This window comes from Sander vitreus, chromosome 7 (assembly GCF_031162955.1).
Source record: "Sander vitreus isolate 19-12246 chromosome 7, sanVit1, whole genome shotgun sequence".
NCBI lineage: Eukaryota > Metazoa > Chordata > Actinopteri > Perciformes > Percidae > Sander > Sander vitreus.
In genome coordinates, this window is record NC_135861.1 from 2307891 (window position 1) to 2333410 (window position 25520).

At 41.5% G+C, this 25520-nt stretch overlaps 2 protein-coding genes across 3 annotated transcripts; one reads left to right on the plus strand and one right to left on the minus strand.

Annotated features, from left to right (window-relative positions):
- The first annotated feature begins 221 nt into the window (after positions 1-221).
- On the plus strand, positions 222-12716 carry rhoaa (ras homolog gene family, member Aa). Of its 2 annotated transcripts, none has more exons than XM_078254180.1 (5): positions 222-298; positions 2835-2990; positions 4556-4676; positions 6095-6225; positions 7381-12716. In XM_078254180.1, exons 2-5 carry the CDS (start codon positions 2835-2837, stop codon positions 7552-7554), a joined length of 582 nt encoding a protein of 193 aa, XP_078110306.1. In that variant the 5' UTR covers positions 222-298; the 3' UTR covers positions 7555-12716. The 2 variants fall into 2 exon arrangements, with proteins under 2 accessions (XP_078110306.1, XP_078110304.1); XM_078254178.1 differs by having other exon boundaries at positions 231-342.
- A 286-nt stretch (positions 12717-13002) lies between these two features.
- tpk2 (thiamin pyrophosphokinase 2) lies at positions 13003-21939 on the minus strand. Its single transcript, XM_078254177.1, has 8 exons — positions 21622-21939; positions 21266-21507; positions 20859-20922; positions 20645-20775; positions 18863-18981; positions 17151-17283; positions 16954-17050; positions 13003-14249 (listed from the first exon to the last, which is right to left on the minus strand). Exons 1-8 carry the CDS (start codon positions 21689-21691, stop codon positions 14200-14202), a joined length of 906 nt encoding a protein of 301 aa, XP_078110303.1. The 5' UTR covers positions 21692-21939; the 3' UTR covers positions 13003-14199.
- Positions 21940-25520: the final 3581 nt, after the last annotated feature.

A 25520-nucleotide genomic window follows, 5' to 3' on the forward strand; every position in this document is an offset into this window, starting at 1 on the left:
TAAGGAAGAAGATTTAGTGTTACTTGGGAAGCCTATACATCTAGCAACAGGTCTGAATGCAAACTGAGGATAAAACATAATAATGTTCACAACTTTAGCTAGGCTAAAACAACACGAATGTGTATATGTATTAGCTATATTGTTTGGCTAAGTTACCAATCACTCATGATTTCACCGTGTCCCATTGGCTGAAAGTACGTGGTGTGGGCGGGCTTAAGCTTCGTGGCACTGTCAAGGGGGCGGGGACTGTTAGGTCCAACAGGAAAACTAAAGAAAGGCGAGGATCTCTAATAAAACGGTAAAATAACGTTTACGGGACTAGCTACTCAGAATAAGACAAGGGTAGGTACTTGAATCAAGCAATATATTGCGGTCTTAAAATAAGATGTGTCCAGCTTGACACATTTACAAATCTCCGAGCTGAAAAACTAGGCGAAGTTAGCAGGCTAATTAGTTAGCTTCCTTAACGTTAGATGGAGTGAAAACTGCTGCTAGCTAAAAGTTAGCCGATACTCCACTGATTCAGTGACAAAACATAGGCCAAATAAGAATATTAATGAAGATTAAGCTAACATTAGGATTGCAAGGTATGTGTAACGTGAAGCAATTCCCCATATGTTAAGTTGACAGATAGAAAAGCCTTCACATTAGAGGTAAATAACAGTGAGGAAGTGTAATACAGCGGAAGAACGTGCCAACTTCTATCTGTTACGTTACAGATGAATGCCCATTAGTAGGAGATCCATCCACTAAACATCTGTATTTGGGTTGAATCTTATTTTGGCACAATGTTGAAGCTTCAACAACAGCCTAGTTTCATTAAGCAGTTCAATGGATAGATCTTTTTTTGATCAACATATGCTAACGTCAAATCACTGATATATAGATATATTTACATTTATATCTATGACTGTAATTAACCAAGATGTCATGTTGATTTAGGTTATTTGGATAAAAGGAATGAGAGTGATTCTGTCAATCATGTTATATACTGTGATTTATTGTCATGTGTTTTGTTCAATGAATTTACTGCTATTGGCAACACAGTGTTTCCTTTAGGGATTATTTTTTAGCAGTGGGGGCAGGCATATTTTCAGTTGTGATTGAACTGTATTTTTTTTAACTATAGGGCACTTAACATTCACAGGGAAACCAAAACCCAAAGTATAGAATGATATATTCCACTGACTCACTCACCGTTTTAGTGTTTCCAGATGTGTGATATCAGGACGATGAGCTGACAGAACTGACGAGTTGAACGTTGTCCAATCAGAACGGACCCACCACGGTGATGTTTTTAGTGGGGCTGTTCGTTTAATAGTCGACTCGGAAGAAAGCGAACGTTTTGACAATAAACTACATCAACGCAACAGTATGTGACGTTAAACTGGACGGGTCCAATGACCTCTGAATAGTTCTACTTGTTGTTAAATTGCAATGTGAGCGGCAGCCAACGGGGGGTGCATTATGTCGGCAGGATCATTTAAAAGGCAACCGCGACTACATTTTTTGTAGCCTAGAAATCTAGACCACCCTAGCGGCAGCAAATGTAATTTGCAGCCAGGGTCGTCTAGCAGCTCTCCGTTGGCTTGCGAGCTGGAAAAACCAAACTTTGGTCAGGCCAATCACATCGTGTATAGAGTCGGTGGGCGGGGCTTATGGCTGCTGCTGCTGGGAACAGCGGTCTTTGGAAGACTTGGAGTTCAGCTTTTCTTTGAGGAAAGAACAAAGAACGGCACTGAAGTCATTCTTAAAAAAGGAAGATGTGTTCAGAGTTTTGCCGACCGGATACGGCAAAAGTTTAAACGATCAACTAGCTCCGCTACCTTCTTCGTTGCTCTGATTGGTTGTAGAGCTATCCTATTGCGTACAGAGGGAATTTGAAAGACAACCATTTATCCCGCCCCTCGGATTGAGTCCTGCCAATGGGGAGTTCCCAGACCCAACATCTGGATGTGGGTCTGGCTTGTCAGGCTACGTTTTTTTGTACAGCCCTATTTCTGATACTGTGGCGGCAGAAATTTTGCCATGGCGGGCCGCCACTGCAAAACCAACATAGAGGAAACACTGCAACAACACAAACTAAACAGAATAATGCCTCAACCCTATTTTCCCATGATCCTTTGCACTGCCGTGCAGAACAGTCAACACAAGGGCATCCTCCCGGCCGTTACAATATGTCGTAAAAGCATCAATTATCAACTCTATCGCCACAATATTGATGGAGGTATTTGGTCAAAATATTGTGATAGTAGATTTTCTCCATATCGGTCAGCTCTAGAACATGGCGATTAGATTTTGGGTGAGCCATGATTTCAATATGCACCCCAGCACTTCCTGTTGAACCTTTTTTCAGTTGGGTCAACGGGCAAGTGTGGCAAGTACCCCCGAAATATTCAGCCTCTGCCCCCCCCCCTCCCCCCCCCAACTTTGGCAAATATTTTCATAAATTTTTAACCCCACCTTCATCCCCAAAAAGGGGATATTATTCATGTGCAGTGATAAATAAAATGTAGGTTAACACTGAATGGCTATTCTGGTGTCTATTGTTATATGTGTATCTTTAGTCTTTTGTAGAACCAAACCTATGGAGGGTGCTTAATATATTTGGTTCCCCTAAAATCGCATGTGGCCCCAGCGTAGCCTCTCCATTTGAAATGGTCTAGAACAGCCACTGTCCATAATAAGTTAGAAGATTGGGGCTGTCCACAAACCAAACTTAACTTTGGTTAAAAGTAAATCATAGCTGTCATTTATATCTCTGACCTACCTGAACTTGCCTGTAAACATCCCCGATCCTCTGGTAAATGTCTTATTTTCTTCTGTACTTTCAGATGGCTGCAATCAGAAAGAAACTAGTGATAGTCGGCGATGGAGCCTGTGGCAAGACCTGTCTCCTCATAGTGTTCAGCAAAGATCAGTTCCCTGAGGTTTATGTGCCCACCGTGTTTGAAAACTACGTGGCAGATATTGAGGTGGATGGTAAACAGGTAAGCTGTTTATCATACTGACAAATATTGTGTTTTTTTTCTCTCCACATATACAGTAATCCACTTACATATAGGGCTGCACAATTTATCGCAATTTTATCGAAATCGCAATATGGACTATAGTGCAATATCCAAATGGCAGTTCTGAATGAAGTATTGTGTTGCTGCAGAGACGTCCTGGGACTACAAATCCCATCCTACAGACTACAGAAAACACCTTTGTTTGGTACAGATTCTTGCAAAAATCACACTACATGACTATAGTACATTTTTATTTGTGTTTCAATGAAAATGAGAATGATGATCCAAAAAAATGTATCATTCCCTCCAATCTCGTGAATCATATCGCAACATCAGTCAAAATAATCGCAATTTGACATTTTCCTCATATCGTGCAGCCCTACTTACATAGCACAGAGTTTGTAGTCTGAGGCTACGTCTACACTACCACATTTTTATTTGGAAGTGGCGTTTTGAGACACAAAAACGATCTCCGTCCACACAAGAGTTTTAGCTCCAGTTGCAGAACTAATCTCCGTCCATATTAACACGTCTGACAACACGTATCACATGACCGTTCACACACACCCTGGTCGTGTGCGTGCCGGTGTAAACAGGAAGCAGATTGTCTGACGTTACTCTGTGGTTAGTCTCGCTTTGCCAGACCCTCCTCCAAAGCGCGCTGAAGGAGAGTCTGGCTACTCCACACAGCATTCGGGGATGGGAGGAAAACGTGCTCTGGTTTATTGGCATTTCTTTAAACCAATCACAATCGTCATGGGCGGTGCTAAACTCCGCACAGATCCGCTGTCGTGCGAGAGAAAACGCCAGAGCAGGGGGAATGAGAGGGAGAAACGCCAGAGCAGGGGGAATGAGAGGGGGAAAAAGCCAGAGCAGGGGGAACGAGAGGGAGAAACGCCAGAACAGGGGGAATGAGAGGGAGAAACGCCAGAGCAGGGGGAATGAGAGGGGGAAACGCCAGAGCAGGGGGAATGAGAGGGGGAAAAAGCCAGAGCAGGGGGAATGAGAGGGGGGAACACCAGAGCAGGGGGAATGAGAGGGGGAGACGCCAGAGCAGGGGGAATGAGAGGGGGAAACACCAGAGCAGGGGGAATGAGAGGGGGAGACGCCAGAGCAGGGGGAATGAGAGGGGGAAACACCAGAGCAGGGGGAATGAGAGGGGGAAATGTAGCAAAAGATATTCTTTTTTTAAACCAAAATGTAGAAATGTAAATGTAGCCTTTATTCCTGACAGAATTATGAAAACAAAATCTCAGGATTCTGACTTTTTAACTTGCATTAACTCGTTATCACGTTCATTTTGACAGCCCTAGTTTGCATATATTAGAGAGCCATGCTTCATAATGCAAATCAGGAGTGTCCGTCATGACTTGCCCTCTTTCATGATGCCAAAATCTAGTGAATAATCTTTTGAAACTAGCCTCAAAATTCAGAACGTGTACAGCCTCTTACTTACATGCCCCTGAGCCCACGAGATTTATTCCTAATGAAGATCTACTGCTGTATATAGTGACGTCCTTGGTAGTAATGTAGTCCTGTTACAGGTGGAGCTGGCTCTGTGGGACACAGCGGGTCAGGAGGATTACGACCGACTGAGGCCTCTCTCCTATCCAGACACAGATGTCATCCTCATGTGTTTCTCCGTCGACAGCCCTGACAGTTTGGGTGAGATTTTATTCTTCATTCGTCATTTTAGTTTTTCACAAACAGTAGCTGTGTTCGAAACCGTTCCCTCATTCACTCACTCACTATTCCCGACATAGTGTTTATTAAAGGCATACTTGCGAGCTGCAGTTCCAATGAAACAACCTGTAGAGGGACCGAAGCTGGAAAAGTTGCATAGTATGCCTTTTAAATAGTGAACTATATAGGAAATGACCAAACCAGATTTCGTACACTATCGCTGAAAACATCGCTGCGTCAGGAGATGCGTCAGTTATTTGTGTGACAGAGGCGGGCGTGCACAGCACTATGTAAGCAAACTGAAACACAAATACTTCTAATACGTCCCTGAAACAAAGCGAGCACTCAGGAGGATAGTTAATGGTTGTATATTATATATGTTGCATGTTACATTTCCAGTGTTTAGACACGAAAGCCCGCTCCATTCTTCCTTTATTTAGTTTTCACGGGTCCTTCTGCTGCTGCTTCTCCTCCTCCGGGAAAACACGACCACGTTGCATTGTGGTATACAGGAGTAAAATGTAGGCTACATCGTATATACCATAGGCAGTTAAAGAAATGGACCAACAGATCCCGTGTCTCTGGACGGAGACCAGTGAAGGACATTAGAAGCTCTTTCCCGGTGATGGCTGAGCGTTACTGAGCAGCCTCCAACTGAGCTTGAAGACGTAGATGTGACGTGAGCAACCTGTCTGAAAGTTGGAAGTCTTCTGGTAGCTGTGCCAAGAGAAATCTCAATCATTCCCAATCTAGCAGAGACGGAGAGCGTAGGTATATGTAAGGAGATAACATAGGCACAGGCTCATTATTGATCACTACAATGATAGTTAACATTAGTCATTACACTTAAACAGCTAATGGAAGTCCAAACTGCCTGAGAGCTTCTCCTGTACTATACGGTAACTCCTCTACTATGAGACAGGAAGTCTCGTGGTTATGACACAATCGTTAGCCTATTGTTATAAAAACGTCTGCTACGGAGCCATAACGTGAGGTACAAGGTAATGGAGCCTTTTATACATTGTCGTGTTTCTTTAGAAATAAACAACGGACAAATAGAGTCTTTAAACGCTTCAGATGTAAAGTTATTCTCTGTCAAAGTGACGTCAAAATGAATGGCAGTCAATGGGATGCTAACGGGAGGTGATGGCTTCTTGGCATCAACATGTCTCCATAGGAGGTACACTTTGTGGAGAGAGGCTTACCCCCTTGGTATGTACACTCACATTAGCAGTGCATTGTGCGTATACAGTGAATGAAATTAACCGCGGAGAATTGGAACACCACTACAAAATGGCGAACACACTGGCACGGTTTCTGTGAAAGGAAACGGTTTCGAACATGGCTATTGTGTTTGCGTCTGCTCCATGTTCAACACGTCCACCTTGTGCCCGTTGCAGAGAATATTCCAGAGAAGTGGACTCCTGAGGTCAAGCATTTCTGTCCCAACGTGCCCATTATTCTTGTGGGGAACAAGAAAGACCTGCGGAATGATGAGCACACGCGTCGAGAGTTGGCGAAGATGAAACAGGTCAGCGAGGCCCTTTTACTTCATGGAGCTCATTCAGATGCTGTTACAAGTGTCAACCCTGTGAAGTTATGTACACACACACGTTCATGCTAATGCTACCAAAGGAGGAACAACTGCTTGCAGAACTGATGCATCAGAGTAAAAAAATATAAATGGATAAAAAAGGACATTTTCTTAAGCTTTCATTTACTATAGTTTAATTCCCAGCTTGGGGCTCTTTTCCTGTAATATTTATCATTTATGTAGGGCTGTAGCTGATTATTATTTTCATTATCCATTTATCCATTTTATTCATAAATTAAAGTGCTCACATTATGCTCATTTTCAGGTTCATAACTGTATTTAGAGGTTGTACCAGAATAGGTTTACGTGGTTTAATTTTCAAAAAACACCATATTTTTGTTGTACTGCACATTGCTGCAGCTCCTCTTTTCACCCTGTGTGTTGAGCTCTCTGTTTTAGCTACAGAGTGAGACCTCTCACTGCTGTTCAATCTTTGTTGGGAGTTGCACATGTGCAGTACCTAGGTAAGGACTACTAGCCAGTCAGAAGCAGAGTATGAGGGCGTGCCCTGACAGTAGCTAGGTAAGGACTACTAGCCAGTCAGAAGCAGAGTATGAGGGCGTGCCCTGACAGTAGCTAGGTAAGGACTACTAGCCAGTCAGAAGCAGAGTATGAGGGCGTGCCCTGACAGTACCTAGGTAAGGACTACTAGCTAGTCAGAAGCAGAGTATGAGGGCGTGCCACGCTAGCAGCTACGCGAGCATTATAACGTGTGTTCCAAAGTGACCACGTTTGTCTCTGAAGTAAAGGCTGGACTACAATAGAGCTGTTTGGAGCAGTTTGTGAACAGTGTTTTCTGTTGGAGATGGTAAGTCCCTTTGGGGTGGACTTTGGGCTTTTTCACTTTGTAAACCTGTAAAGGTGCACAAATAAGATATATAACACAATAAAGGAAAGGGGAAAAGCCAAAAAGCATAATATGAGCACTTTAAAAATATGTTTTAAAATAACATACAATACTTTTAAAAGATGACTATTTTCAAAAAAAGAAACACAAAAATCTAATTCACTAATAGAGAATGTATCAATTAGTGAATGTCAAAAATAATTACAAATGCACAGGTATTTGACTTTGGACTTTTATCCAAACAGGAACCGGTGAAGTCAGACGAGGCGAGGGACATGGCTCACCGGATCAACGCCTTCGGTTACTTGGAGTGCTCGGCCAAGACGAAGGACGGCGTGCGGGAGGTGTTTGAGATGGCCACCAGGGCGGCGCTGCAGGCCAAGAGGCGAGGCAAGAAGGGCGGCTGCCTTCTGCTATAGAGTGTCAGCTCACACAGGATTAGGAGGGGCGGGGGCAAACAAAAACCAGGCCAAGAAAAGTATATATGGGCACAACTGTATGGCGCGTTACAGGGATGAGCGAGAAAAGTCAAATCAGGCTAAAGGGGGAAAAAAGGAAAGTCAAATGCAATGGGGAAAAGGGAGTTTATACATTTAAGTACAAGGTTATAGCTTTTAGCTTTCAAATAAAAGTACTGTTATCTTTTGTTCAGGATTCATCAGACGTGAAAATATGAAGAGAATGTGAACGAAACATCTCTCTCACTAATACTTTTAAAAGTGCGAGAGGGTACGTACGGTTTCCAGTTTTTTGAAAGTCTGTACCTAAACCGTAGTTCTATGGTTTGGGGTTGAGACCGGCTCCTGAGGCCTGTACTACGAAGCGAGTTCAACATATCCAGGACATCTTTAGGTTTATCTGGCTTCACTAACCCTAACATCCACGATCACGCTAAACAGTCACATGATGGTGGTTATCAACCCGAGCCACGTTCAGCACCGACAAAACATAGCAACACGTTTAAAAAAATTAAAAAAACTGAAATGGGGGTACATTGAACACACTGTTGTGTGTGCAAGCGCTGTGCCTTTTTATTTTCCGACACGTCTCTGCTGATTGGGTATCCCCTGTGACTCAGCCAGTAAACTAGAGACACCCCCACCAAAACGAGAGACAACGTAACTCAAAGCCATTGCACACCGTTCAGAGGAAACATGTCGTTTAAAGGTGCAGTAGGTAAGACTTATAAAACTAACTTTCTGTCATATTTGCTGAAACTGACCCTATGTTCCAGTAGAACTACATGAAGCAGGTCATTAAAAATAAATCCAGCTCCTCTGGCACCACCTACAGCCTGTAGTGCAATTTGCAAAAATCCACCGCTCCCTGTTCAGATGCACCAATCAGGGCCAGGGGGGGTGTCTAACTGCGTGTCAGTCACTGCTCATGCACACAAGTCCTGGATCTTCACAATCCTACCTACAGCACCTTTAACACGGAAACTGTTGCGAAACGGTGCACGTCGTTTTGAGATTGAACGTGACCCCCGGTAAGTCAACCCAGAGTTTCCCCGATCGAGCCATGAGCATGTTCACATAAAAAGGGGCGGGGTTTGCAGCATACGACCAATCGCAGAGTCTACTGGAAGCGGAGCGAAGAGCAAACTATAATATTAGACAAGTATGGAGTTAAACACATACAGTACTCCAGGCGAAAAGCAACACAGCGTCAGCTGCCAAAGGCAGGAAAGACGGTTAACTCCGTGTTAGTCTATATACAGGACGTTCCACCTCCGGGATTGTTCAGGTGCAGCCGGAAATTCAGCCGGCTGTCCCTCATTTAGCTCCGCTCAAGCTGACACAGATACAGTGTTTCCTTTTAGGATTTTTTTTTTTTTTTTGCAGTGGGGACAGGTCTGTCTGAACAGCAACAAGTTGAACGTTGTCCAATCAGAACGGACCCACCACGGTGACGTTTGGTGGAGCTGTTGGTTTAATAGTCGACTCGGAAGAAAGTGAACGTTTTGACAATAAACTCCATCAACGCAACAGTATGCGGCGTTAAACTGGACGGGCCCAATAACCTCTGAATAGTTCTACTTGTTGTTAAATTGCAATGTGAGCGGCAGCCAACGGGGGGGGTGCATTATGTCGGCAGGATACATTGCGACTACATTGTGCGTCTGCCCTATTTCTGATACCGTGGTGGCAGAAATTTTGCCGTGGCGGGCCGCCACTACAAAATCAACACAGAGGAAACACTGCAGATAGGTCAGTCCCTCCGACCAGAATCTACATCTTTTCTAAATAGTAAATATAATGTGTAGGGCTGCACAATATATCGTTTTTTTTATCGTCATCGCGATATCAACTGGCGCAATAAACTCGTTGCAAAAGATGCTCAGAGATTGTTTTTGTGTTAGTTGGAAGCAAATATCAGCAGGAAACTGCAGTTTAAAATGTCAATGTCATTCTTTTTTTTAGTGGCGCCTTTAATATTCAATTCAATGTCCAATTTGTTCAATAAAAGTGTTGGAAATGATTTCCTTTCATTTGTTTTTAAACTCAACAAGCAATTAGTTGTATTTTAGCAGAATACTGAAAGCAGCAGAACTGAGTACACTCTAATATCTGTTCATCGCAAGTAATATCGTTATCGTATTATTCAACAACTTTCTCGCGTATTTTCCTCACATGGTGCAGCCCTCATAATGTGTATATCTCTCTGCCCTCTTACGATCTCGGGATCTTCTCTGAATACTTATCCCATTTTCCAAGAGAATGGTTTGGTTTGGTCAATAGGCGGTGCTTTTTTTCCGGGTTTTCTCGTAAAGTAACCCGCTCTGGAGCAGGTTACCTGTTCAGCATAAGTTACCACGGTGATTTATCCTGGTAAAAAGGTGAACCAGCGTCGCTAACCCCAAACACTGCTCCGTAGTACAGGACCCGTCAGAAAATGTCACGATTCCATTCAGTGTCGATTTTTAGGCTCCTGAGTCGATTCAGAGTCGATTTTCGATTCAAAAAACAATTCACAGTATGTAAATGTAGTTACTTTTGACTTCCCATGTGATTACAGTAGACATACAATTAAAAAAATATATATATATATATATATATATATAGATTTTTGGAATTCTATGAATGGATTTTGAATCGGTAGAGCTTGAATCGCGATACAAATGTGAATCGATTTTTTTGCACACCCCTACTTGCTAACCCCGAACACTGCTCCGTAGTGCAGGACCCAGAAAAGATCTGGTGCGTCAGTGTACTCCAGATGTATGCCTAACTAAGTGTGACTGTACTTCTTCTAATCCCCCCCCCCCCCCCCCCTCCCGGGGAAACACAGACCAACCTAACCTTTAGGGATGCACCGAATCCAGATTTTTGGGGTTCGGCCGAATACCGAATCCACTGGTTAAGATTCTGCTGAATACCGTCTCCTCCTCCCATCCTCAGTCCATTAACACAGTGAACACATTAGTGAAGTAAACAACGTCCACAGCAGTGTATTTTTCATTTTATTTAATTTTAACTGTTAAAAAAAAAAAAAGAATAGGCAGCATTATGCCGGGAAGACAAGTGGGAAAAACTATTTTGACAATAACCATAGGCCTATGTTTACCCTATCTCAAGATCCAATCAAGTTAAAAAATATTAGCCTTTTTAGATTTATAATCCCATAAAGAAGGCTACCCCCAAGTACAGACCAAAACCTTTCAATAAAAGTGCAACAATGCAAAGAAAAGTCCAAAATATTATCCTTTTATAGCCACTGTTCGCTCGGTGTAGGGCTAGCAAAGCTGGTAATGGTCGTCTGGTTTACACAAGTTTTTAGCTGTAACTGTCCTTCCTTTGCCGTACCTGAAGTTGCTGCATTCTGGCTGCTGTCTGTAGATTCCTTCATGCTCAGCTCGTATTCTTCCAGACGTTTCATACCAGATGTTGTAACAGCGGTGATGTTGTGTATTGTTTAGGGTCCTCGCCACCACCAGACTAATCAGCATTGCAGATTGAACATGTAGCTGGACTTGAATGGCCTTCTTTTGACTGAAAGTACTGCCAAACAACACTTTTTCTGCTCACCAGTTCCATTTCCACTTTCTCACAGCTTACTGCATTGAACGCTCCACCTACGTAAACACCTTCCCGTAATCAACGGCGCCGTCATTACGTCGACCAGCGTAGCGCGCGGAGTGCAAGCGTAGGCTTCGGTTCGGTGGAAAAAAAGAAACTGAAACCCCGTCAAAAAGCCCAATATTCAGCCGAATCCTGGATTCAGTGCATCCCTGCTAACTTTATATGGTCTTGTGTTTCTGTTTTATGAACCTGATACAACTTTACCATTCATTTAAAAAAGCTGATTTTGATTATTAGCATTTGAGCGTAAATACGTGACGGTAATGAGACCAACTTATTTGGGTGTTTTTATACAAGCTTGATAGTGGATGCAACACATAACAAATTAAGATTTAAGTTAAGCTTAACTTGGCTTTCATGTCAGAAAACTATGTGATTGGGTTGTCAAACACACTGTATACAGTTATTAGGGTATTAAAGGGTGACCAAAATTGTATTATTCTCTAGACCGTAACTACAAAATAATAGCTACAGAGAGAACCAGACCTCTTATGTATCATCATCATGTTCTAGTAAACAGCCTCCCTGTTTTTCTCATACCTTTATGTTTCCCTGTTGTCTTGATACATTCAGTATAATGTACATTTCTACAGCACTATTTCCAGATTCACTAACCAAAACAGAGATTCTCTTTTTAAACACACGTACTGTTTTCAGTTACTAATTATTTTCAGTCACTGTTAAGCTACCATCAATGAAACGCAACACTTTAAGCACAGATTTACATTTAAAACCATCCAGCAGGTCACAGGATATCCTCTTGTTACAAGCAGGCTTTTAATTTGAACGCGAAATTATAACATTTAAAAAGAAAAAATAGAATAGAAGAATATATTTAGGTCATTTCCTCTCTAACTGGGACGTTTTGGGACTGATTGGTGGGATTGTTGTGGACGAAGTACACACGGAGATACACTGGTAAGAGCCAATGAGGTTTAACCATGTATCCTTACATTTTTAGAGTGTGGTCTAGACCTACTCTGTGTCCTGAGATAACGTCTGTTATTATTTGACACTATAAATAAAATTGAATTGAATAAGTGCTGTATATTATACTGAATTTTAGCATTTAAGACATAATAGTATGGTGGTATATCAACCCTCTGCATGTTTAACCCAGACATATTTTGTTGTTGAGCTGTTACTGGACACTCCCGTTATTTAAATACCAGATTTTATTTGAAAATGTACGGTGTACCTGTATGCCAGAGCATCTATTCTTTTTCTGCTATGTATTCTGTTGTATGTTATTTTAACTACGTGATATTCTACTGGCTTATGTTGTATTATTTGCACACAGCTTCAAACAAAAGGTCAGTGTGGTATACACACTTTGGAAAAAAAAAAAAAAAAAAGTCAAATTATGAAAATGCAAGCAGCTCCTAAAGGATTGGTTATATGTAAGAGGAATATTTTTTTGTATACAAATGTATCCTATTCCTCCAGTTGTCTTTTTAATGTATTCAAAAGGAAATAAATTGTAACAGAGAATGACCAAAGTCTACTAAACTGCTCACATGCTTTGTCTCTAAACATTTATCATAAATCACACTTTTGTCCACCACTGACAGGTGGATCACAAAATCATTCTGTGTAGCCAAACATTTTTTTAAACCTACTAAACGTTTGGGCTCTAGTAAAGAGCCCAAACGTGCAATTCCTGCCACTGTACAAAATCGAAGCCCAAATTTTTCAAACCGAAAGATGAATTGTGACATTAACACTGATTTGGCGCACACACACAAAAAAACGTATTGAAAAACAATGCAAAGGTACAAGACTGTGTACAGAAACTATCAGACTTTAATAGAAGCAGCTCGATAGCTGTTTGCAGGTTCAGTTAACATTCCCACGGTGACAGCGAGCTCCACCAATCAAAGACGTCACTGTTACGCTTAGGATTGTGGGTAGTAGGTAGTAAAGCATTTCTCCATGACATCACATATAAAACATGTTTTTCTTAATTTTCAGAAAACACCATATTGTTGTTGTACTGCACATTGCTGCAGCTCCTCTTTTCACCCTGTGTGTTGAGCTCTCTGTTTTAGCTACAGAGTGAGACCTCTCACTGCTGTTCCATCTTTGTTGGGAGTCGCACATGCTCAGTACCTAGGTAAGGACTACTAGCCAGTCAGAAGCAGAGTATGAGGGCGTGCCCTGACAGTACCTAGGTAAGGACTACTAGCCAGTCAGAAGCAGAGTATGAGGGCGTGCCCTGACAGTAGCTAGGTAAGGACTACTAGCCAGTCAGAAGCAGAGTATGAGGGCGTGCCCTGACAGTACCTAGGTAAGGACTACTAGCCAGTCAGAAGCAGAGTATGAGGGCGTGCCATGCTAGCAGCTAGGCGAGCATTATAACGTGTGTTCCAAAGTGACCACGTTTGTCTCTGAAGTAAAGGCTGGACTACAATAGAGCTGTTTGGAGCAGTTTGTGAACAGTGTTTTCTGTTGGAGATGGTAAGTCCCTTTGGGGGGGACTTTGGGCTTTTTCACTTTGTAAACCTATAATGTGCACAAAAAGATATATAACACAATAAAGGAAAGGGGAAAAGCCAAAAAGCATAATATGAGCACTTTAAAATAAAGCAGATATAATAAAGAAACTATTCCGCCGCCCAAGACGAGTGTGATTGGTTTAAAGAAATGAAAACATTCTCCTATACCAGAATGCATCTGTGGTGTAGCCAAGCCTTATTTCGCAGCGCTCTGGCTAACTAACTAAACTAACTAACTAGAGGAAGAATAGGAGAATTCATGGAATGGAAGCTTAATGTTCAGAGAGTTTTGTTGGGAAAACCTCAGTCCCAAATCCAGCACTCAGTTCACCCGTCACTCCCCCCAGCTGTCACCAGTTTCTAGACTCAGTCGAGTCTCGGAGGATCTTCTCTCAAAGCACATACTGAGGACGTAACATTTAGGTTGGCTGCTGCAAGCTAACATCTGAGAAATGTAAACCTCTGCCAGGTGGCTCAGTCCTCAGCTTCACTCTAATGTCTGATGGAGTCCTGCCACAAATTCCTGATAGCATGGTTCTGAAATGAAAAGTATACGATCAACATATGACTTAAAAGAAAAGAAAAAAAGATCTGAAGTTGTCAGCTGATTTTATAATAGAGCTCAACAGTGTGATTTTCTCCGTAAGGCTTTAGATCAGGGGGTCAAACTCAGTTTTACTAAGGGCCTCATTGGAAATGAGAATCACATCAAGGGCCAGACATGTAGAGGTTATTGACATGCTTTTATGTCATTGAAAAAGTCAAATATCTTTGACCTTGTGATTGCATGTCTCATTTAGTCTTCTCACTTACAGTTAACAGTCGACATAAAGCCCTAAAAAAGTCAGCAAAGAAGTTTGGTAGCCATCATAGAATAAAAGCGCGAAAACATCACAGAAAGTGCCAAAATCGTCAGATAAAGCAGTGGTTCCCAACCTGGGGTCCGGGGACCCCTCAGGGGGGGCGGCAGAGATCAGAGGGAGGTGCACAAGTCTTTATTTGGTTTGGTTTGAGGTAAAAAAAATAATATTTGCACATGTTAAACAAATTATGATAATACACTAGAATATATAATGTATACAAACGTCTGTATGAAAATGTATTTTTGTTCTCGCTTAACATTGCAGGCAGGCTACTTAGTAGGCCAAACCTCCGGGACCTCTTAACCTGGGACCCCTGCTGTCATCAGGTCAGCTGCTAGCTGCTAGCTGCTAGCATCCTCGTTAATGCTGCCGCCACGGCATCACTATTTTAGTAGGGATGTCAATCGATTAAAAAATGTAATCTAATTAATTACATACTCTGTGATTAATTAATTGAAATTAATTGCATACATAATTAATGGTGCCTGAACCGATTTTTTAAGAAAGTAAAAAAAGAAAAGAAAAAAAAGGGTACTAAACAACAGTTGGTGACATTAAAGAACGGCTTGTTTATTGCTAAGGCCATATGGTCAACATTAAATGATGTAATAATAATGTATAACAATAACAATAACTTATTTCACTAGTAAATTGCTGTTGAACGACAAAAACAACCACCAGATAGGAAAATACATTTACAATAACTTCAAATGCACCACGACGCTGTAGTTTACCAGTTTCATTGAACGCACCGTCTGTGTTGTTTCTCCGACGGCAGCTGCAGATTGTTACATCCCGGTGTTGAATCCTCTACAGTAAAACACAGTCACACTTTACACCGTTTAGCGTTAGCCGTCAGCATTTTAACCGTGTTTAATCCAGCTAATAGCTAGCGGTAGGCTAACGTTAGCTGCTGTCGAGTATAGTGTTAACTAGCTAGCGGTAGGCTAACGTTAGCTGCTGTCGAGTATAGTGTTAACTAGCTGGCGGTAGGCTAACGTTAGCTGCTGTCGAGTATAGTGTTAACTAGCTGGCGGTAGGCTAACGTTAGCTGCTGTCGAGTATAGTGTTAACTAGCTAGCGGTAGGCTAACGTTAGCTGCTGTCGAGTATAGTGTTAACTAGCTAGCGGTAGGCTAACGTTAGCTGCTGTCGAGTATAGTGTTAACTAGCTAGCGGTAGGCTAACGTTAGCTGCTGTCGAGTATAGTGTTAACTAGCTAGCGGTAGGCTAACGTTAGCTGCTGTTGAGTATTGTGTTAACTAGCGTCATGTGCAGCGGTGTTTGTGTTTCCTGTAACGTCTGTTTCAGAGCAGCAAAGAGAAGAGCAGACATATCAGTGGCACCAGATTTTCGTCTGTATGCAAACGTCAATATGGAATGGATTCATCTGCGTTAATTTTTTTAACGCGTTATTTTTTCTCAGATTAATTAATCGAAATTAACGCGTTATTTTGACAGACCTATATTTTATGTATAAAACATGGCGGAGAAACGTAAGAATGCTGATAACTCCTCTGTATCAAAAAAGAAAGTAAGGCTCTATCTCGAGAGTTACCTCAACTTCGGTTTCGGGGGGCTCAGCTTTTTCTTAGACATGAGTAGGGGGGGGCGCCAAGGAAAAGAGGTTGGGAACCCCTGAGATAAAGTAACAGGAAGTGACAAAAACTTTGGAAAAGCGAGAAAAAAAAGTAGGTGGGCTGAAATGTTTTGTAGACCTAGATTGATGTGCGGGCCGGATCAAAATCTACAAGGGGCCGGATTTGGCCCGCGGGCCTTGAGTTTGACACGTGATTTAGATTATCAGCCATAATGTCTAAACCCAAGGGTATAACTTTCGGTTCAACATTGGCCCATGTCTAGACTGACCCCGAGCTACGTGCTTGTGAAAGCAGGTTTCTGCTCCTGTAGAAGCTAGAAGCCTGTATGAAATCAACCTTGTTTTAAGAAAAACGTGTTTAATTTGTGATCTTATGGAGAAATACTACACTACCCACAATCCCAAGCGTAACAGCGACGTCTCCGTTTGGTCCAACTCGCGGTTACCAAGGAAAATGTTTAACGTGCCCGTGAAACCGCGAGCGGCTGGATCAAGTTTCTGCCATTGAAGTCTATGACAGTTTCTCTACGCAGTCTTGTTCCTTTGCCTTTTTTTTGCGGTTTTCAAAATGTTTTTTGCGCCGAATCAAAATGTTTTATGGTCACGATTCATCTCGTAGCTGGTTGGCTTGGTTCCAGACTCTTTATATAAGCAATTTTTGAAACATCAATGGAAGAAATGAATGGAAAAAAATACTTCTGGAAACCAGAGCCGTTGAAAAAGTGCACTGCTGAGCTCTATTGATGGCAACTGTGGACATTTTGTGGATAGCCACGAACCTGTGTCTGGCTCGATAAAGGAGTGTCTAATGAGGAAGTCCAAGACCACCATGGCACAGTTGGGTTTGAAGTCGTCAGTGACCAGCAGTTCTTTCACCTGAAACCAAGACAGAGCGATAAACAAAACGCCCCTCTTGTTATTTTCACGGGATCGAAATCCTGGTGCTTTCAATGTCGCCCCCTCAGATTATACTAACCTTATCTATGGGCAGAAGGTAGAAATCCTGCACCTCTCCATCACCTACTCTGGGCTTGAACTCCCGAGGAAGTTCCAGATCAAAGACAAACTGACTTTCTGCAAACACCCCGTTCTCTTCCTCGTAGGTGTAGCTAAAACATAAAGAAGCTAGTTAGCTATGGGATAAAGAGGCTTGCCTTTTGTCTTCTGTAATATTCTTTTTTTTATACTTTATTGTAGTACTTTTGTGTCAAGTGCAAAAAACATTACATTCTTTATCGTACTACATTTAGTTTTTTCCCATATTAACGTTCAATAGAAACACCAAGGGGGAATAGGGGAGACACATCACACAACAGGGAAGAGAAAAAAAAAATAAAAACACAGAAAGACAGAAAATAAGACAAAAAAGGGGGCAGCTCCAGTGTGTGTGTTCTTGTTTAACTACATTCGTGGGTTCCAAAAACCGGGAGTCCAGTATACTTGTGGGGTCCCGACAGCTTTATGGGGGCCAAAATGCTGGACCCCAAAACTTCAAAGTGCTGTTTGAGGGTTAAGACTTGTTTTTAGGGTTAGGGATATAATTAGGTTCTGGTTAGGTGAGGGGTTAAGGTTAGCATTTAGTTGTGATGGTTAAGGTTAGGGTAAGGGGCTAGGGAATGCATTATGTCAATGACGGGTCCCTCACAAAGATAGTGAGACGCACTGTGTGTGTGTGTGTGTGTGTGTGTGTGTGTGTGTGGGTGTGTGTGTGTGTGTGTGTGTGTGTGTGTGTGTTTTCATGCATATATAGCCATCTACAGTATGCACTGATAAGAAAGTTCAATTATTCTTCTAACTATATGCTCTGGATACAATTTAGTCTTCTGTAATATTCAAGTCTGTTTCTTTGTTTCATAATGACATGATGCTTGCAGAACAGCAGGACACTCGAGGGTGTCCAGTCAAGCCTCTGTCCAAAACTGTGGTGCAGTTCAACCATAGACTGTTGATCGGTTGTTTGGTCCGCACCAGAGTTGGAATGAGCTTTCACACCCCCCAAACCAACAGGACTATCTGACGAAACGTTCCAGGTTTCCGCTAAAACGGACCTAGGTAGGTTTTAATGTTTAAAGAAATGTAAACAACCCACAGTGGATTTTTTACTACTATCCCAGAATGCATCTGTCGTGTAGCCAGACCTTTGCTCCACAGCGCTGTGGAGATAGAGCTGGCAATGCGAGACTGATGGCGTTTTTCCCACCACGTGGTACCTGCTCGACTCAGCTCGGCCGCGGTGCCCCGCCCTCCTTTTTCCATTGCAGATTTAGTACCGCCTCATGTGTGAGGCGAGCGTGGCTGGTCGTCATAGCGACGCTCGCAGGGAAACTGCCGCGACCTGACGCGACACACACACAGAACGTCGAATGTGTGTTGTTTTTGATTCTCGGCATGTGGCTGTTTGCCAGAAGACACGTTTAGTTTCTAAAGAAGTCTGCAGGTTTTCACGTCACTTTTTGGTATCGCCTCAGCTCGCTTGGAACCTCGACGGAGGTGATACTATAAAAAAAGTACCTGTTGGTAGGTACCAGGAACTTTTTTTCATAACGGAAAACCAAAAAGTAGAGCAGAGTCGAGCTGGTACCACGTAGTGGAAAAACGCCTTAAAACGGACCAAACTGCGTAATCGCGTTTTTCTGAAGGGACTGAAACTGCTCAGGTGTGATAGCAACATTATTCCGTGAAGCTCACCTTACTGTGGTCACAGGATGAGCCTTTTCAGCAATGGCTGCTGGGATACATGCTTCCTCCTGACATTCTTTGACCAGAGTGTGTTTGATGCCAACACCAGCAGCCAGACCGCCTGCTGCCTTCACACACACACACACACACACACACACACACACACACACACACACACACAGTCTCCAAGTTAGTCAAGCTGTAGACATTTGGGAGAAGTGGAATACTGCATTTCCCTGACATGTCCTTCCATTAGTTTTCAGTTTACATTTGGCTTTATATATATATATATATATATATATATATATATATATATATATATATATATGGTGATAATATAATATATATATATATATATATATATAGTGATAATATATAATATAATATATATATATATATATATTTATGGTGATAATATATAATATAATATATATATATATGGTGATAATATATAATATATATATATATTATATATATATATATATACATATATGGTGATAATATGGTGATAATATAATAATATATATATATACATATATATATATATAAATATGGTGATAATAACGGTCCAAAATCATGTGAGAAAGAGACACAAAGCGACAACAAAGAGACGCCAAATGAGACCCATAACAACCCCAAAGAAAACTAAAATGAGCAGAAAGAGACACACATGACTACAAAGAGACTCAAAATGTACGAAGGACGCCGCCTAAACCCCCCCCCCCCCCCCAAATACGTGCACCTAAGTCTTCCACAAAGCCAGGGGGAAACCACTGGAATGTGCTGAGGCAGACTATCTAGACCAGGGTTTCTCAAATGGGGGTACGTGTCCCCCTGGGGGTACTTTGGAGGACTGCAGGGGGTACGTAAGATGTTTTGCAAAATGTTTTTCAGTTACAAGGCTGTAGTTCCTTCTACTGTCGTCGCTGTTTTTCGAAGTTTATGTCGCTGTTTGTGAAGGTTTTGTCGTTTGTTTTGACCTATTCTTGCCTTTCTTCATCACTTTTTTCTACTGTCTTTTTTTCTTCGAAGTTTTTGTCTCTTTTTTCAACGGTTTTTTTCTGCTTTTTGGAATTTTTTGTCACTTCTGTCTCCCTAGTGTTGCCTTCCTTCTTTCTACTGTGTTTCTTTTCAGTTTTTATTGCTTTTTTGAAGTTTGTGTCTGTTTTTTCTAAGTATTTATTACTATGTTCGACATATTCTTGCCTTACTTCCTTCTTTCTACCGTCTTTTTCCAGGTTTTTGTCACCTTTTCTCATCAGCATTTAAATGTTCTCCAGGTCCAAGGCTGTTGTTTAGTAAATCTATCGCTAGCTGTTGTTTAGTAAATCTATCTATTCTTCCTCTTTATAGAGACTTTTTTTTTTTACCAAAAATTATTTTTGCGCTCGTTAGGGGGTACAAAAACTATTCAAAGGGGGAACATTATCCGCTTTCCGACCGGAGGCATTTGCAGTTCCTAGAAGCCTTTTTTTCTCCTGTTCGGACTGGACCAATTTGGGGATTTTTAAGTTCCTGTAACCCTTTCAGCTCCTACTTCAGGGCAGGGTCTTTTCCCACATAATGGTGGTTAGATGGCTGTGTTATAATAACAAAAGGTCAGTTCCTATGGCCACTTGGCCAATGTGAATTGCAAATGGCAGAACCGATTTTGGCGGGGGAGTAGTTAGTAGAACTGTTTAGAAGTGGACTGTTCCTATAACTACGTTCCTGTAACTACTTAAGAGGCTGTTATGGAAAAAAGTTTGAGAACCAGTGGTCTAGATTGTTTCGGTTACAGTGTGTACTCACCACATTGTCCAGCAGTCCAGGGTACGTCTGTTTAGTCGGGGAGCGTCGTGCCAGCCACATGCTGACCTCCCCACCCTCACTGACTGTATAGCCATTGATATGGACTCCATACCGCTTCACCCCAAAAAGACCTGTGGTGTAACATCACAGTCAGCTTAAAACGACACTTATAGTGATGAAACATTTTATGGAGCTGCCATGCGCCAAAACTTACTTGTAGCGGCTCTCTCCATCCACATCATAGGAGGGTCAGAGAATTTTGACATCACGCTGTACTTCTGAAAGATAGGAATGCTTCAGTCACCATGATACATAAGGTGTGGTCATTTGGTATGGAGAAAATATTAAGATATTTTTGACCAAATACCTTGATTTAGGTACACAATGAGATATGTGATAACTAATCATCAGTAATGTGGATATAATGACTAAGTGGGTAAAGGCACTTGCATGTAATGCGTCCTGTAAAACCAGGAAAAGACAACACTTACGTCATATTACGATATCCACAATCTAAGACGATATCTAGTCTCATATCACGATATCGATCTATCTATTTATTTATTTTTGTGTGTCTTTGTGTGTGTGTGTGTGTGTGTGTGTGTGTCCTAAGTGTCTCACCTCATCTCTCCATCCTTTGAGGCAGGTTAGGTTGTCCTCTTGTCTCATAGTTTGCAGGACAGCGTCCACAGCCTCGGATCTCCTCCCGTAGGTGTCCAGGCTGGGACACAGCGACACTGCGCCCCCGTGTGGCGGAGTGAACACCTCCGGGTACCGGGCCAGCAGTGAAGCGACGTGAGGAGGAATCCAACCTACTTGTGCTTCGTTTATCTCAAACCTAAAGCAGTGAGGGCGACAGGAGCCTGTGTGGGAACAAGTTGGTTACACAGTGGTTACCTTCAAACAGCCTCTCATACCGTCAAAATGAACATGCAGCGCGTATTATATTATATCTTAACTCGGTGTCAGTCGGGTACCTGGTAAATAAAAGTTATTCATTCGGCGGAGGAGTTGGAGTATTTTCTCTGACCAGGCAGAGTTAGCCATTTTCCAGTATGTCAACAAAACACTTCTCTAACACCACTACAGTTATTGTGTTTGAGTCATGCACTGAACATAACTACACAGCTGAATAATAACAAAGATACTAAACTGTCTCTGATAATAATAGTAACAACCATAGACTGTATATAAGAATGGACCAACAGATCCCGTTGCTCTGGACGGAGACCAGTGAAGGCCTTTAGAAGCACTTTTCCGGTGAGTGCTGAGCGTTACTGAGCAGCCTCCAACTGAGAGAGACGACGTAAATGTGACGTGAGCAACCTGTCTGAAAGTTGGAAGTCTTCTGGTAGCTGTGCCAAGAGAAATCTCAATCATTCCCAATCTAGCAGAGACGGAGAGCGTAGGTATATGTAAGGAGATAACATAGACACAGGCTCATTATTGATCACTAAAATGATAGTTAACATTAGTAATTACACTTAAACAGCTAGTCCAAACTGCCTGAGAGCTTCTCCTGTACTATACGGTAACTCCTCTACCATGCGACAGTAAGTCTCGTGGTTATGACACAATCGTTAGCCTATTTTTACAAAAACGTCTGCTACGGAGCCATAACGTGAGGTACAAGGTAATGGAGCCTTTTATACATTGTCGTGTTTCTTTAGAAATAAACAACGGACAAATAGAGTCTTTAAACGCTTCAGATGTAAAGTTATTCTCTGTCAAAGTGGCGCCAAAATGAATGGAAGTCAATGGGATGCTAACGGGAGGTGATGGCTTTGTAGCATCAAAATGGCGCCATAGGAGGTTCGAACTCTGAAGCGAAGCTTATCCTCTTGATAATAATCGTCACCCTACTTAGAGATGAGACAGATTTGGATCAATGTAATATATCTTTCTCCAGCAGTGTTTCAATAAATGGTCTATCTTTTCTAGACAGAAAAGTCAACAACAAAGTAATAAAAGACCTTTTATGTGCAAAATCCATCCCTGCCTCCAGATACAAATGGTCCCCCTTATATGAAAATATTAACTGGAATAGATAGTTTGTCTACTATTTTTGAAACATGATCCCTCCATGCAAGTCTTGTATCAAAAAAACACACCCAGAAATGTAAAACTTTTAACCCTTTCCAAAATCCTACCATACAACTCTAGTTTTATACTTTCATCTATTTTCTTCCTCGTAAAAAACATAGCCTTAGTCTTCTCAATAGAGAATCTAAACCCCCATTTCCTTCCCCAATCCTCCACTAGGGTTTGAGCTTCCTGCACCTTCTTCAGAGCATACTTTTTTACATTTTCCCCCCTTTTCCACAGGCTACCATCATCTGCAAATAACGACTTTCCAATTCCTGGCTGAACATTAGAAAAAAACATCATTAATCATTATGTTGAACAGCAATGGACTAATAACACTACCTTGAGGTGTCCCATTTTCTACCAAACACCTTCTAGATGTTTCTGTCCCTATTTTCACCTGAATACTTCTATTATTTAAAAAGTCCATTACCCAGTTAAACATATTTCCCCCCAATTCCTAGCATATGCATCTTGATTAAAAGACCCTCTACCCATAACATATCATATGCTTTTTCCACATCTAAAAATACTGCCACAACAGTCTCTTTCTTTATCTGTGCTTTTCTTATTTCATCCTCAAGACATATGATTGAATCAATAGTACTCCCTTCCCTTTCTAAAGCCACTCTGACAGCTAGCCATCAGCGCCCTTTCTTCAGTAAAGTACATTAGCCTTCCATTCACCAACCTTTCCATTAACTTACTATACTATTACTATACTATACTATTTACATATTAAGTGAGAAGTTAAAGCTATTGCCCTATAATTTGCTGGATTACTAGCATCTTTTCCCGGTTTTTTTATTGGACCAATAACTGCCTCCTTCCATCCTACAGGAATCTTTCCTTCCTCCCAAACTTTATTAAACACATTTAAAACCTTCTGAATCCCCTTATCACTTAAATGTCTTAACATACTATAACAAATTTCATCTTTACCAGGAGCTGAATTCCTACACTTATCCAATGCATTTCTTAACTCTCTCAAGGGTGAAAGGAACATTATATTTATCCTCTAATTTTTCTTTCTTTCGAATAACCTCAGCATATAGACTCCTTGTTTCTTCCCTACCCCTTCTTTCGTCTTCTGATAGATTACTGGAACTATGTACCTTACTCAGTGTGTTCACCATCATTTCTGCTTTCTCTAGGTTTGATATAGCCAACTGTCCTCCATCTGAAAGGATTGGATAATTACACTCTCTTCTAATACCTTCCATTTTCTTGATCATTCTTTATACATCATTTATATTAATAGTACTTCCAATTGAGCTACAATAATTTCTCCAGTATGTTCTTTTCCTTTGCCTTATACTCCTTCTCACTTCTGCCTGTGCTTGCTTATATTCAATCTTTTTAATCTTCTAAAAGCTCTGTTCCTTTCCCTAACTACCTCTTCACATTCAACACTCCACCATGGAACTGCTTTTCTTACTAGTTTTCCTGAACTTTTTGGTATTGCATCCATAGCAGCCATATAAATACTCTGTCGCAACTCAATTTCATTTATTTCAACATCATTTGTTTCTTGGACTGAACTACTATACAAATCACTTGTTTCCATACATCTCTTCCAGTCTGCCTTTTTGAAAATCCACCTTCCATGACTATCTTCTGCTCAACCTTACGTCAACATTCAGTTTACATATAATTGGGTAATGATCACTTCCGATAGTGCCTTCTCCATGCACTTCCCACTCACACTTTGGAGCCATTCTACTAGACAAAAATGTGAGGTCTAATACTGACTCTTTACCAGTTTTAATATCAATCCTAGTCCTTCTACCATCATTCAAACAAACGACGTTCCTATCATTCATTACCTCCTCAATCACCTGTCCATTTTTGTCTGTCTTTTCCCCTCCCCACAGTGTATTGTGTGCATTAAAATCACCACACCATAAAACATTATCTCTATCCTGGCCTTCTATTTCCTCTAGTTTATTTAATTCTAACTGTTTACAAGGATTATAATAATTTAATATTACTATTTTCTTTGTATCTGCCCATACTTCCACTACCACATATTCTTGTTCCTTCCCTGTACCTAACACCCTGTAGGGTACACCCTTCCTTAAAAAGGTAGCACAACTCCCACCACTTCCTTGCTCTCTGTCTCGTCTGACAATATAGTTAGATAACACAAAATCAAATCTAGGTTTTAACCATGTTTCCTGAATACACATTACATCAGGTTTTACACTCCTACTATCTATAAACTGTTTACAATCTTGACCATTTGCCAACAGACTCCTTGCATTCCGTTGGAAAATGATCATAATAAATAAGATCATCCTTTATCTACTTCCTGACTGGAGTGTACAGCAAGACAGTCTCTTATTTCTTCCCATTTTAAGTCTAGCATGCCCAAATGCTGAACTGCTGCCTTTGCAATGATTTGAATCCTTTCAGTTTCAGATTTAACCTCAGCTGTTGCATTAATTACCCCTGCAATAAAGATAACCAAGTCCCTCTTTTCTCCCCACTCCTTTTTCTCCTTCTCTCTTACATGTTCTTGTCGCTGTGTCCATGCATTCCCTGCTGCTATTTCCTGTCTAACATTTCCTTCATTAACCCTCTTTGTTTGCTCCACTCTTTTAACTGCTTCTGTATAAGGAGCTCTATCCTTCCTTTTCACACTCTGAATCTCAGTCTCCCTTCTCATTGCTTCACACCCCCAGTAGGCCGCACTGTGACCCCCTCCACAATTACAGCATTTAGGTCTTACCCCCTCTCCACATTCCCCATAATCATGTTCCCCACTACATTTAGCACATCTTTTAGTCCC